Source organism: Eschrichtius robustus, chromosome 10 (assembly GCF_028021215.1).
Source record: "Eschrichtius robustus isolate mEscRob2 chromosome 10, mEscRob2.pri, whole genome shotgun sequence".
In the NCBI taxonomy this organism is placed as follows: Eukaryota; Metazoa; Chordata; class Mammalia; order Artiodactyla; family Eschrichtiidae; genus Eschrichtius; species Eschrichtius robustus.
Genome location: NC_090833.1, coordinates 47,073,244 through 47,087,512, shown reverse-complemented (window position 1 = coordinate 47,087,512; position 14,269 = coordinate 47,073,244). Strand labels below are relative to the sequence as shown.

At 38.5% G+C, this 14,269-nt stretch overlaps 1 protein-coding gene across 5 annotated transcripts in view; it reads left to right on the top strand.

Annotated features, from left to right (window-relative positions):
* The window catches only part of TMC1 (transmembrane channel like 1), a 374,801-nt gene that overhangs the window by 309,335 nt on the left and 51,197 nt on the right, over positions 1–14,269 (top strand). For all 5 annotated transcript variants that reach the window (XM_068553355.1, XM_068553357.1, XM_068553356.1 and 2 more), the window contains 2 exons: positions 3,901–4,007; positions 6,795–6,893. In XM_068553355.1, the coding sequence (XP_068409456.1) occupies positions 3,901–4,007; positions 6,795–6,893 (206 nt within the window). The remainder of the gene's footprint in view (positions 1–3,900; positions 4,008–6,794; positions 6,894–14,269) is intronic.

The following is a 14,269-nucleotide window of genomic DNA, read 5'->3' as shown; positions in this document are numbered from 1 at the left end:
TTTGGGCTATTACAAACAAAGCTGCTATGAATATTTGTGTACAAGTCTTGGGTTAAGACATGTTTTTATTTCTCTTGCATAAATAACTAGAAGTAGAATAGCTGGTCTACTACTATGGTATGTGTTACGTTTAACATTTTAAGACACTGCCAAACTGTTTTCCAAAGTGGTTGTCCTAATTTCCATTTCCATCAATAGTGAAAGAGAGAGTTCTAGCTGCTTCACATCCTCAGCAACATATGGTATGATCAGTCTTTATTTCAGCCATTCTAGTAGGTGTGTAGTTGATTTTCATTTCCCTGGTGACTAATGACATTGTGCATCTTTTCAGGTGCTTATTTTCCATTCATAGAACTTCTTAGGTGAAGTGTTTTTTCAAAATTTTTGCACATTGTTTATTAGAATGTTAGTCTTCTTATTGAGTTGTAAGATTTTTTTGTATATTATAGACCCAAATACTTTGTCAGATATATGTTCACATATCTTTTCTCCCATGCTGTGACTTACCTTTTTATTTATCAGAATCTTTGGAAAAGTGAAAGATATTAATTATTATAAGGTGCAATTTAAGGATTTTTAAAATTTAATAGCATGTACTTTTTGGGTCCTATTTTTAAAAGACCTTTGCCAAACCCAGGGTGACCAAGATGTTATGCTGTGTTTTCTCCTAGCGTTTTATAGTTTTAACTCTTAAATACTTAAGTCTATGACCCATTTTGAGTTAATTTTTGTTAATGGTATGAGGTAAGAGTGGAGAGTTTTCATTTATTTTTGTTTTATTTTATTTTACATATGGGTATTTAATTGTTCCAGCATCATTGTTGAAAAGATTATTTTCACCATTGAATTGCTTTGGCACTTTTGTAAAAAGAAATCAACCGATTATATATGTGTAGGGCCATTTCTGAATTCCTATTCTGTTCCATTGATCTATGTTTATCTTTATGTCAATATCATACTCTGATTACTTTAGCTTTGTGGTAAGTTTTGAAATCAAGTAGTATAAATCCTCCAATTTTGCTTGTCTTTCAAGGTGTTTCTGGCTATTCTTGGCATTTTCTTACAAATTTTATGATCAGTTTATCATTTTATAGAAACTACCTTCTGAAATTTTGATTGGAATTGCCTTGAATCTATAGGTAAATTTGGAAAGGATTGCCATCTTAACAATATTGAGTCTTTTGTTCTGTGAACACAGTATATCTCTCCATTTATTTAGGTCTTTTAAAATGTCTCTAAACAATGTTTTACAGTTTTCAGTGTACAAATTTTGTGCATATTTTATCAACTGTATCCCTATTTCATATTTTTGATGATATTGTAAGTTGTATCGTCTTTTAATTTCCATTTTTGATTATTCATCGCTAGTGTACAGAAATGTTATTTATTTTCAAAATTTAACATTGTATCCCATAACTTGCTAAACTCACTGGTTAGTTTCAATAGCTTATTAAAAATTCTTTAGGATTTTCTACATAGACAATGAAGTCATCTATGAATAAAGAAAGTTTCACTTCTTTAAAAACAAAAACAAAAACAAAAAACTACCACAGTGTTATGAGAATAAGTAAGTGGTACCTAAAGAGTGGGCTAAGTTCTGGAAATAGAGGTCTGACTCTCATGTGAGCTTGGCCTCATTTTAGTAAGCAGAGGCTGAAATTTGCTCCACATGAACCTCCCTCCTCCTGTAATAATGCTCCTCCATCGGTAATGCTTCAAAAGCTAGAGGCCTCAAGAAAACCAATGGTCCCCAGGAGGTGTTTTGCTAAATGAGTCAGGACAAAGGGCCTGATGCAGTGGGTAGCTGAGAATGTTCACTGATTCTTCTTGGGCAACTGAAAATGAAAACTGGGAAGACTGGGAAAACTAGCAACTTGATGTTGAATCTTAAGTGATTTTCAAAGAAATGTGGCTTTTGTTAATCTATGAGATCTCAACCTGAGACTCAAATTCCGGTTTTTTCTTCCTCTTCCATTCTCTGATTTAAGAGAATGTTTTTGTTTTTTGACTCAGTCAATAAAAATTGCACAGATCATTTCACTTTCCCTGGGGTGAGTGCGAGCTGACAGCACATTCTTGCCTATGCCCTCCAAATTCATTCCCCAGACCCGAAGTGACTGTTTAAAGATCAAGTTCCCCCGCCCCACCCCCACTGCTTAACACCTGTCAATGACTTCATCACATTTAACATAAAATTCTCACTTTTTACCTTTCCCTAAGAGACTCCACACACTGTGGTTTGGTTTCTTTCTTCATCCGTATGCATCACCACTTTCCTTTGTTCATTGTGCTCCAACCGGACAGCCCTTAGGTTTGTTCCTCAGTTGTCCTGAGCTCTTGCTTCCCTCACGATATTTGTCCCTGCTCTTTCCTCTGCTTGAGCTGCTCTTCCCCAGCTCTGGGCTTTGCTGCCTGTTCCTTCAACTTCAGATCTGTGCTCAGATGTTACCTCTCTGATATACCTTCCTTGACAAGCCTACCTAAAGCAACCCCTCTCATAATTTTACCTTCTTCCCTCTAGGACTGAGCTGGCTAAATTATTATATATACTTTTATAATAATATGATTATATGTAATATATATATTATGTATAATATATAATACATATGTCATATACATATATAATACATACCTATATGATATATATCATACATAACATACATATATACTATGTAATACACATAATATATACATGTAATAGATGATATATAATATTACATATATCAAACATACATATAATGTGATATAATATGTATTATGATAAATGTATATTTCTTTATTTCTTTTAAAATTATTGCATATTTGTTGTTCCCACATCTCAGTAAAATGTAAGCTGCATTAGGGCAGCAACCCTTTCTCTGATATTGTGTTTCACATCTAAGATAATTCCTGACAGAAGATAAATATGTGAAGAGTAAATGGACTTCAGCTTCTATACTACCTGTGAAATGCCATTTACACGGGAGGACAGCACAGGATGGTGTATAGGATAACCGTCCATAAGAGATGTGGTAAACTTTTTTGAGAAGAACATTGTTGCTTGAGAAAAAGGAGGAAGAAGTTCAGTAACTATCAAAATAATTAGAATGCTGCTAACTACTGGCCAGGCATTGTAGTAACTGTAATAGGGAAGAACCTTTGTATTCTATTACATTAATCACTAAAGGGATGTTACCTATAAGCTTAAATTATTCATAATGGCCCATTTTTGGGAACCCTGCCTTCCAGGCAATGAGCACTAAGCTAAAATACCTTTGTTTAGCTCGTGGGAAACATCCTGACCAGGCCCACCTGTGAATGACTGCAGGAAGGGAGAAATGAACACATCCTCTTCGGAGGCTGGACGGAACCAGGAAATGTTTGGCTTTACTCCCTCCCCTTGTCATATAAAAGAAGCCTGAATTCTGACTCAGGCAAGATGCTTCTTTGGGGCATGACTTCACCATCTTCTCGGTCTGCTGGCTTTCCGAATAAAGTCGTTATTCCTTGCCCCAACACCTCATCGCTCGATTTCTTGGCCTGTCCTGCAGTGAGCGATAGGAGCTTGGACTCGGTAACATAACCACTTTATATACCTTTGCTCACTTAACTGTGTTAACTCAAAGAATAAGATGGGCTCTTCAGATAGCAATCCTAGCTGCCAAGCAAAAGGCAGCTTTCTCTTGGATGGACTCTAAAGATGTAGTCATTGTGTAGAATGCCACTGTAGTCATTCTACACAGCTACATCTACTTCCATCATGTTAACATTTTCTCCTTCTGGATAGAAAAAGAAAATGCTAGAGCCTGTAAAGAAAAGAACCCGTGTGTTGCAATGAGAAGACTTATTTTGGAAAGCACCAAGACATGGCTTTTGTCTTGTTTTGACCTTTCTTCCAAACTTTTATTTTCCTTTGAATAGGTCAGTTTGGCTCATCGGTGGCCTCATACTTCCTCTTCTTGAGATGGATGTATGGAGTAAATATGGTTCTCTTTATCCTGACATTCAGCCTTATCATGTTGCCAGAGGTAAGATTCTGACTTCCAGTTTACAAAGCATGCTGAAACAAGCTTCTTCTGCAATCACTCTACGAAAAAAAAGCTCTGTTCTTTAAGAGTGAGATAGTAAGACTATCTAGCTACCTACGCTCTTAGAGTCATAGTATTTGTAACAAGGTTAATCTTCAAAATGGTGCCCATGAGCCGCAGGTCCTAATCCTTCTCCAAAGGGTATGTGAGCCTCCTGAAATCATATATAAAATGTGTGTATTGTGTATGTTGAAATGAATATTTCTCTGTGGAAAGATTCATAGAGTCTATCAGATTCCCAAGGTGGTCCCTGTGCACAAATATTAATTGCTCAAGAGGAAGACTTTGACATCTTGTGAGTTCATTTATTTTGCCAAGTTTGCTTTGAAAGAGACATTACTTAATGCAACTCAAGGCATCCAGCTTTTTCTATCTGAAGAAACACAAAGTGAGCAAACTTTTCCAGGTATAAAATAAGATACCCCCCCTCCCCGCCCCATTCCATGGGTCTCTTAAGACCAAGGTCAGTGAGGAGAGTAAAACTGATAGTGGGTCCAGATTGCAGAAGAAGACAAAGCCCTGAGCTGGGGTCGGGGGAGGGTGGGGTGGGGGGATTCAATTAACTAAGACCAAGAAGCAACACTGAGGTTGTGGACTTACCCATAAGAAGTTAAATGACTCTGACTTCTTTGGATGCTTATCATACGGAAGTTGGGGGGCTTTATTTAACCTACAAAGGATCTTTCCAGGTACCAGTATTTCAAAGCCAATGTATTTAATACAGCATTGGTAACAGCCAAAACTAATTGTTTTGAGTGACTTTTTATCCCCATCTTTTAAAATCAAGGCCAGCTTTTATATCAAGCCTCCCCACAAGCATAATACTAACACTACTAGTGCCTTACATGCATAATGAGTTTCAGCTTTTAACGGTGCAAAGCACTTACACTTCTTTTACTTACTGAGCTTCACAACAAATTTATAAGGTAGACTATAGAAGAGTTTTTCTTTCTCCATTTAAAAAACATGGAAACTGAATTACATAATGCTTATTGGACTTAGCTAATACCACAGGGTGATCCGGGACGAGGACCCATGATTCTTCTTTTATAACAAGATTTTGCACCTTATTTTGCTAGTTTTATAATCTTTGAGCTAATTCTGGGGGTTCTATGGCTATCTGGCTCGTAGAAGACAGCGGACATAGATCAGAAGTCCTCAGACTCCTAAGGTCATAAGTATAGTTCATCTCCGAAGCAGAAACTTTCAGGCAATGCAGCCCAATGTATGTATTCATCTATTTCAAGTTAACCCCCACTTTGTTTTTGCTCATCTCTCTAAGGAAATCCGAAACTCCATCACCAGCTACTTTGATGCTCCCCAGTGTCAGATGCAGGGTATACAGGGAGTTTTATCAGCTGCATTTACTCTTTCCCTGCCACAGCATGCTGCTTCCATGTGGAGGAAATGAAAGGTTGTAGCAAATTCATTCTAACTTTAGGAAATTGCAGATGCCTAATGTGTAGTGGAGGGAGCTGATATGCGTTCGATTAGGTGTATTCCTAGAACTAGGAAGTGTATTGGTTTTGGATGCTTTTTACAGGTTGTGTTAGGTGTTGAGGGGTATCCTGTTTTCTGGGCATTGATTACGACTCCAGCAAATGAACAAAAGAGGTTGGGCTCCCTGCATGCTAACTTTATAGACCCAACAGAGGGCAGGACTGGTCATCTCCTGCCAACAATGCTACATTTTTCAGGGGCCCCCACCCAGCAGCCTCACTCAGCATTCCTCTGATGCATTTTGCCCTTTTGCCCAAAGTTCCTGTGTCACTGCACAAACTGGAGACCCTGGTCTTCTCCGTTTTCTGTGGCCTCCAACTCTGGGGAAAGATAGTCTGAGTAGAACCCACCCTCTGTTCTGTTCAGTCTCAGGAAGCCAGAGGGGCTGCTGTGGAAGCCATGCAGTTTGTGTGGAGAGAAGGAGCAGGAGCTGATTTGCAGCCCTTGCCTAGTCAAGTTCTGCACCCAAATTTCCATCCACATTCATCCTCCTCCCTTGGCCCCAGCACCAGGGAAGCGATGTTTTCATGTCTCACAAGAAGCAGCATCTGCTTGGCCAACCGTGTGTCTGCCCTGGGGCTAGAGGGGTGGGTTTTTTTTCCAGTTTTCACCAGTGCTCCTAGTATGACCCTACTCTTGCCCCATCTCTGGCTGGCTCTGCCCTTAATCATATCTCTTTAATCTGGTAGCACAAGGTAAACCTGAATCAGTGGTGAAGCAGATATGACAGTCAGGGTATAGTCTTCCCGCCTAGTTGACACCCTCTAATGGTATGAGTGATTCTCTCTACTCCTCTCTTCCTTGACATGAAGGAGAGACTCTCCCTCCACCCCACCCCTGAGGGGTATTCCCATATGAAGAAGTGCTTAGTACGGTTTTCTTGAACACTATAATCCCCAAAAGGCCACCTCTCTCCCTTCCAGACCTCCTAAATGAGACCAGTTTAGAGGTGGTGGTGGGTAGTTGGGCTCCAGCAAGCCCTGAGCAACGTGGTTGGCTCGACTGCTGGTGGTCTGCGGAAGTCAGAATGCAGGGTCCTTAGCATTCCCTTTGTTCTTAACTCTGGATTTAGTAGTCAATTCCCAGAAAATGGGACCCCACATGGAGACCCACAGAGTTCCCATGAAAAAGTTTCAAAAGTGCTTTTAAACAAAACCGTTTGTGATCACATGTGTGGCTCAGACTTTGTTTCCAATTGTTAACTGCTTTCTTTGTTTCTCCATATAGTACCTCTGGGGTTTGCCATATGGCAGTTTACCTAGGAAAACAGTTCCCAGAGCTGAAGAGGCATCGGCAGCCAACTTTGGTGTGTTGTATGACTTCAATGTAAGTGATTCCACACAGCTGTGTTCATAAGAGGACAGATTTTTTTCCATATTCTGAAACTCCATGGCCTCCTCTTCTGAGGCCAGATGAAGGTCTTAAGGGAGATGTCTCTGCCCGCTTTAAAAAAAAAGAAAGAAGGAAAGAAAAAAGAAAAAAAGAAAGAAAAAAGAAAAAAAGAAAGAAAAAGTAAATAGGGTTTGGGAATGTGATAATATGATTAAATGGGAACATAGACTATTGAATGAAGGTGAGCTCAGAGTTCAAAGACTTCACGTGAATATTATTATCTCTGACTTTGAAAAAGGACAAAGGAAGAGTTTGCAAATGTGCTTTTTGGAAAATCTTGTTGGATTCTTCGGGCTTTGATATTTCATATTAACTTCTTCACTTCCTAAACAAATCTGTTTAGCATTACTGAATAGTCAATACTAAATAAAGCTAAATAGTAAGTACTAAACAATACTAAATTCTAACTTCTGTATAATATGAAAATGAGCATCACTTGATCGTGGTACCTAAATGAGCGTCATTCCATTGTAGCACTAGAATGAGTATTACACTTCGAGCTCCCCTAGGTGGGGATTATTGTCATGGCAGGGACTCATTTCTGCCCATTGAAAAATCATTTTGGAGTGTGATTCAATTCTGTGACAACAATTCAATTCCACACATTCTTTTTAAAATAGTGGCCAGGTTAGAGATGTTTGGAAATGTATAGGATGAGAAAGTAGCACAGTGGAGATTGGGGAATTAGTAATACAGGAATTTTTAAAGAGTAGAAAATGAGAATAAAATTTTATGTAGACCGGGGAATGAAGGAAGGAGACAATAAAGTCTTCATGTTTATAGAATTAATATGCATATTTCACAGATGCTTTGAATTCTACCCTCAACCTCTCTAAATCGTGAGCTTCCTAAAGAGGGGCTTACATCTGCTGCATCTTCTTTGAAGCCCTTAACATAATACTCAACCAATAGAGGCTTAATGAATCTTGTTGACTGGGAATCCTGAGCAAGGGGGAGGATTTGTAGAGCATTGAGATAAGAACCAAAGAAATTTTTGTGAGCAGTACCAGCAAATGTAAACTTTAGGAAAGGTTCTCAGTCTCTGAGTAAACAAGGCAGCTATAGAATAAGCATAAGGCAGAGCGGCAGCCCCAACGTTGTGGCCTTTGGAATCTTAAATCACACCCATCAGTTGGAATTTTCATTTCCAGTCAACATTTATTTATGGAATATAAACAGGCACTGGTTTTACAAAGATGAATGTGACATGGCTCTTGGCCTTAAGGTGGTCATGACAGTAGAAGAAAGATACATAGGCAACTAGTATACAGTGTGTTCCACACTTAGTAAAACGATGGCAAAACAAAAAAAAATACTGGGGAGCCCTGAGGAAGCGGTTGTCAATTTTGCTAGGGTGTCTGGATCTCAGAGAGGAGATAGCCTCTGAGTTAGATTTTACTTCTTTTATTTCTTCTTTCTATCACTTCATCTTCTTCCATCTCTCTATCTTTATCTCTCTCTCCTTCCCCCCATTTACATTTCAAATAATTTATTACTATGTACCCCCCAAACTATTTTTATTTCTCATTCTCTTCCTCTGATTAGTTAAATAATAAGCTTCCAGTCTGGTTAATAAGAACAAGAACTAATAATATTATTGGCATCTTCTGTTGTTTTAGTCATATCGAAGAAAGGAAGAACTAAAAATATGAACAAAAGGCCTTTTGGCTTTTAAACATATATTTTTGAAGTTTCTACACTTATAAATTTGTCAAGTAACTGAAATAAAAAGTTTTGCAAACAATGTCCATTTGAGATTTTAAAGGTACTAATAACTTGAGGAAGACAAAGAGGAAGGTGGCACTAAGAGAGCTGCTAAGGGGTGTACCAGAGGGTCTAGGAGGTGAATACAGGAGGAAACTAGGGGAAAGGTTTGGGCAGTGAGTGTGCTCACCAAGATTTTATTATTGCCCTCGACAGCTCTCATGTCCAGTTTGGTGAAATACTATTTACAATGGATAGAAGAAGATGGAAACAGGAGTATCCTATGTTACTCACTTTCCTTTATAACTCTAGGCCAAACCTAGAAATTATTCTAAGACAATGAGAGATTATTAAAAGGTCAAGAAAGAGTCATTAAAGTGATATTATCCACTTATTTCTTTCTTAATTTTTCTGTGTACTGTGATCACTCGATTATTTGACATATCACAAGATAAGAGTTTTAAGAGCGTGCCCTTAGATCTTCTATCCCATGTCCCACATTATAAAGTTAGGGAAACTTTGAGTCTCAGAATCATTTTTAGGGTCTTATGGCTAATAAAAGCCTCCTAATCTAGTGTTCTTTCTATGTCTTGTATCACATCAGTAGTTTTTCTGTCATAATTTCCAACATCCTTCTCACTGACAGTTTCTGGAACACAGACTGACTCCATTTAATGCTGTATCTCACAAGGGGAGAAGGAGTTGAAGCAGTTGGATCCCATTTCCACCTTTCATAATGAACATGCAATTCCTAAATTAGCTTCTCAAATAGAAAGGTTCAATATTTACCCTTGCCTGAATTCTTTACTTGCTCCTTAGAACAATTACCTCATGGAGATGCCCACTCTGTATTATAAGATGATCTAAGTGGACAGCCCAGTATTTCATCTGTCATAGCACCATGGAGGAAACCATTGTCCAGATGTCCTTGAGATCCCTGGAAACTCAGAATTCTGCACTTCCAAAGAGCCCAGAGATGCCAGGAGAAAAAGACATGTTTCAGGCCCAGGGTAGAGATGACTGGGGCCTAAATGATCTAATTGGAACATGAGCTGGTTTTTTGCATCTAAGAAGATTAATGTACCAGCTTAGCTAAGCAATGCCATATAGATGCAGGTGAAGAGAAGCAGAATCAATTTATAGGACACTGTAAAATAGATGCAAGCATGACCTCTTGTGGTAGAAGAGCCTATAGGTTGGGAAGGATTTGAAAACCTTTGGGCTGGAGGTGGCGAGGTTGTGCAGGGGGAGCTGCTTCTCTGTTGAGTTCATATTAGAACCTTGGAACTTCTCTCTGGACCCCCTCCCCTGGAAGTATCCCCTTGGAGCTCAGTGCTCTGCCACCTGTAAGCATGTATCATAATTCATCCAAATTCCCTTTAATTAATAGCAGACAAGTACCATGTGATATATGCAAGGTCAGCCAGTCTTATGGCCTCTCAAGGTCACCATTTACAAAGCACCATATTTTTTATTTATTTATTTTTAATTGAATACCTAGGGATGGGTCTTACTGAACAGGAGGAAAGTACGTTTTATTAAAATAGTAAGAAATAGGGAGATTGTCTAATGTGCATGTTATGAATCAAATTGGCAGAAGTAGTATTATTTGAAGCAGTAGAATTAGAACGAGTTTAAGTCAGTAAGAAGAGGATGTCTTTCAGATGAATGGATAAAGAAGATGTGGCACATATATACAATGGAATATTACTCAGCCATAAAAAGAAACGAAATTGAGTTATTTGTAGTGAGGTGGATGGACCTAGAGTCTGTCATACAAAGTGAAGTAAGTCAGAAAGAGAAAAACAAATACCGTATGCTAATGCATATATGTGGAATCTAAAAAAAAAAAACATGCTACTGATGAACCTAGTGGTGGGGCAGTAATAAAGATGTAGACATAGAGAATGGACTTGAGGACGTGGGGTGGGGAGAGGAAAGCTGGGGCAAAGTGAGAGTAGCATCGACATATATACATTACCAAATGTAAAATAGGTAGCTAGTGGGAAGCAGCTGCATAGCACAGGGAGATCAGCTCGGTGCTTTGCGATAACCTAGAGAGGTAGGTTAGGGAGGGTAGGAGGGAGGCTCAAGAAGGAGGGGATATGGGGATATATACACACATATGGCTGATTCACTTTGTTGTACAACAGAAACTAACAGCATTGTGAAGCAATTATACTCCAATAGAGATGTATTTAAAAAAAAGAAGAGAATGTCTTTGTTGGCAAGCTATTTGGAGACAAGAGAATGATGCAGGAATGATAAAGAGGAAGAGACTGTAGAGCTTTGGTGTTCTCGTAAGGGAGAGAGGGAGGAACTGAGGAGGAATTTGGAATGAGCTTGAACTGATATCAGACAGTGAGATCATATGGGTAAAGATTTGAGTTGTGAATAAAGGGAAATGCATTTAGCTTTCCAGCTTGAGAGCATTTTGTACATTGCATATTGAGATAAATGGTGAGTCAAACTTTGCTTCCCCTTTTCCCCTGGTCATCATAGATATGGGAGGTGGGGGGAAGCCCTAGAAAGGGCAGGAGAGGAGAGTTAACACCCATTTTGTGTTAAGCAGGCACATACATTAAATTTTATCTTCATGACAACCCTTTAAGACAAAGATCAGTAATCTTTTTAGAGTGAGGGGATTGGGACTCAGAGAGGTTAGTTTCCCAAAGACAGCACAGATAATGAAAGGAGGCATTGAAATTCAAACTAAAAGGTGGCTGACTCCAATGAAAAATTGTTTGTTGTTCTCTAACATATCACCCCAAGCCTATTCCTTCTGCCCACTTTTGCCACATCTCATTCTTGAGGTCTGTCCTAGAGGAGACTGTCACAGTCTAAAGGTTAACAAACAGCTGTTCAGTTCCTTATTTTATTGGCATCAGTGGTTCTTTTAAGTAGTGATATTCTAAAGCAAGAGCATCCTCTCTCAGGTAGTCTCAGTTCTCTAAGTTCCTTCATCTCTTATTGTACTGGCCACATTTAGAAGAGATATTTTTGTGATTCACATATGGAATGATACATCTTTTCTTTAGGAATATTTCAGTAGTTCAAATACGTCCTTGTTTTCAGGGAGCTCCCCTTTTTAAAACTGAGGTAAAATTGACTTAACAACATTATATTCGTTTCAGGTGTACAACGTAATGATTTGATATTTGTATATATTGCAAAATGGTCATCACAATAAGTCTAGTTAGCATCTGTTACTGTAGTGAGTGGCCTCATGTGTCTTACGGGTGAAAATGGGAAGATAATGAAAATATCCAAGTTTCTGGCTGCGGTAACTGGGTAGGTTGGTGGATCATTCCCTGAGATAGGAGGAACAAACAGGTTGGAAGAACTTTTTTTTTTAATGTTTATTTATTTATTTATTTAGTTTCTAATTACTCATCCATTTTATACACATCAGTATATACATGTCAAGCCCAATCTCCCAATTCATCACACCACCCCCCCCCACCCCCCCGCCGCTTTCTCCCCTTGGTGTCCATACGGTTGTTCTCTACATCTGTGTCTCAATTTCTGCTCTGCAAACCGGTTCCTCTGTACCATTTTCTAGGTTCCACATATATGCGTTAATATACGATATTGGTTTTTCTCTTTCTGACTTACTTCACTCTGTATGACACTCTCTAGATTCATCCACGTCACTACAAATGACCCAATTTCATTCCTTTTCATGGCTGAGTAATATTGCATTGTATATATGTACCACATCTTCTTTATCCGTTTGTCTGTCGATGGGCATTTAGGTTACTTCCATGACCTGACTACTGTAAATAGTGCTGCCATGAACATTGGGGTGCATGTGTCTTTTTGAATTATGGTTGTCTCTAGGTATATGCCCAGTAGTGGGATTGCTGGGTCATATGGTAATTCTATTTTTAGTTCTTTAAGGAACCTCCATACTGTTCTCCATAGTGGCTGTATCAATTTACATTCCCACCAACAGTGCAAGATGGTTCCCTTTTCTCCACACCCTCTCCAGCATTTGTTGTTTGTAGATTTTCTGATGATGCCCATTCTGACTGGTGTGAGGTGATACCTCATTGTAGTTTTGATTTGCATTTCTCTAATAATTAGTGATGTTGAGCAGCTTTTCATGTGCCTCTTGGCCATCTGTATGTCTTGTTTGGAGAAATGTCTATTTAGATCTTCTGCCCATTTTTGGATTGGGTTGTTTGTCTTTTTAATATTGAGCTGCATGAGCTGTTTATATATTTTGGAGATTAATCCTTTGTCTGATGATTCATTTGCAAATATTTTCTCCCATTCTGAGGGTTGTCTTTTCATCTTGTTTATGGTTTCCTTTGCTGTGCAAAAGCTTTTAAGTTTGATTAGGTCCCATTTGTTTATTTTTGTTTTTATTTCCATTACTCTAGGAGGTGGATCAAAAAAGATCTTGCTGTGATTTATGTCAAAGAGTGTTCTTCCTATGTTTCCCTCTAAGAGTTTTATCGTGTCCGGTCTTACATTTAGGTCTCTAATCCGTTTTGAGTTTATTTTTGTGTATGGTGTTAAGGAGTGTTCTAATTTCATTCTTTTACATGTAGCTGTCCAGTTTTCCCAGCGTCACTTATTGAAGAGACTGTCTTTTCTCCATTGTATATCCTTGCCTCCTTTGTCATAGATTAGTTGACCATAGGTGCGTGGGTTTATCTCTGGGCTTTCTATCCTGTTCCATTGATCTATATTTCTGTTTTTGTGCAGTACCATATTGTCTTGATTACTGTAGCTTTGTAGTATAGTCTGAAGTCAGGGAGTCTGATTCCTCCAGCTCCGTTTTTTTCCCTCAAGACTGCTTTGGCTATTCGGGGTCTTTTGTGTCTCCATACAAATTTTAAGATTCTTTGTTCTAGTTCTGTAAAAAATGCTATTGGTAATTTGATAGGGATTGCATTGAATCTGTAGATTGCTTTGGGTAGTGTAGTCATTTTCACAATATTGATTCTTCCAATCCAAGAACATGGTATATCTCTCCATCTGTTGGTATCATCTTTAATTTCTTTCATCAGTGTCTTATAGTTTTCTGCATACAGGTCTTTTGTCTCCCTAGGTAGGTTTATTCCTAAGTATTTTATTCTTTTTGTTGCAGTGGTAAATGGGAGTGTTTCCTTAATTTCTCTTTCAGATTTTTCATCATTAGTTTATGGGAATGCAAGAGATTTCTGCATGTTAATTTTGTATCCTGCAACTTTACCCAATTCATTGATTAGCTCAAGTAGTTTTCTGGTGGCATCTTTAGGATTCTCTATGTATAGTATCATGTCATCTGCAAACAGTGACAGTTTTACTTCTTCTTTTCCAATTTGTATTCCTTTTATTTCTTTTTCTTCTCTGATTGCCGTGGCTAGGACTTCCAAAACTATGTTGAATAATAGTGGTGAGAGTGGACATCCTTGTCTCGTTCCTGATCTTAGAAGAAATGCTTTCAGGTTTTCACCATTGAGAATGATGTTTGCTGTGGGTTTGTCGTATATAGCCTTTATTATGTTGAGGTACGTTCCCTCTAAGTGGGTAGGTTCCCACTTTCTGGAGAGTTTTTTTATCATAAATGGGTGTTGAATTTTGTCGAAAGCTTTTTCTGCATCTATTGAGATGAT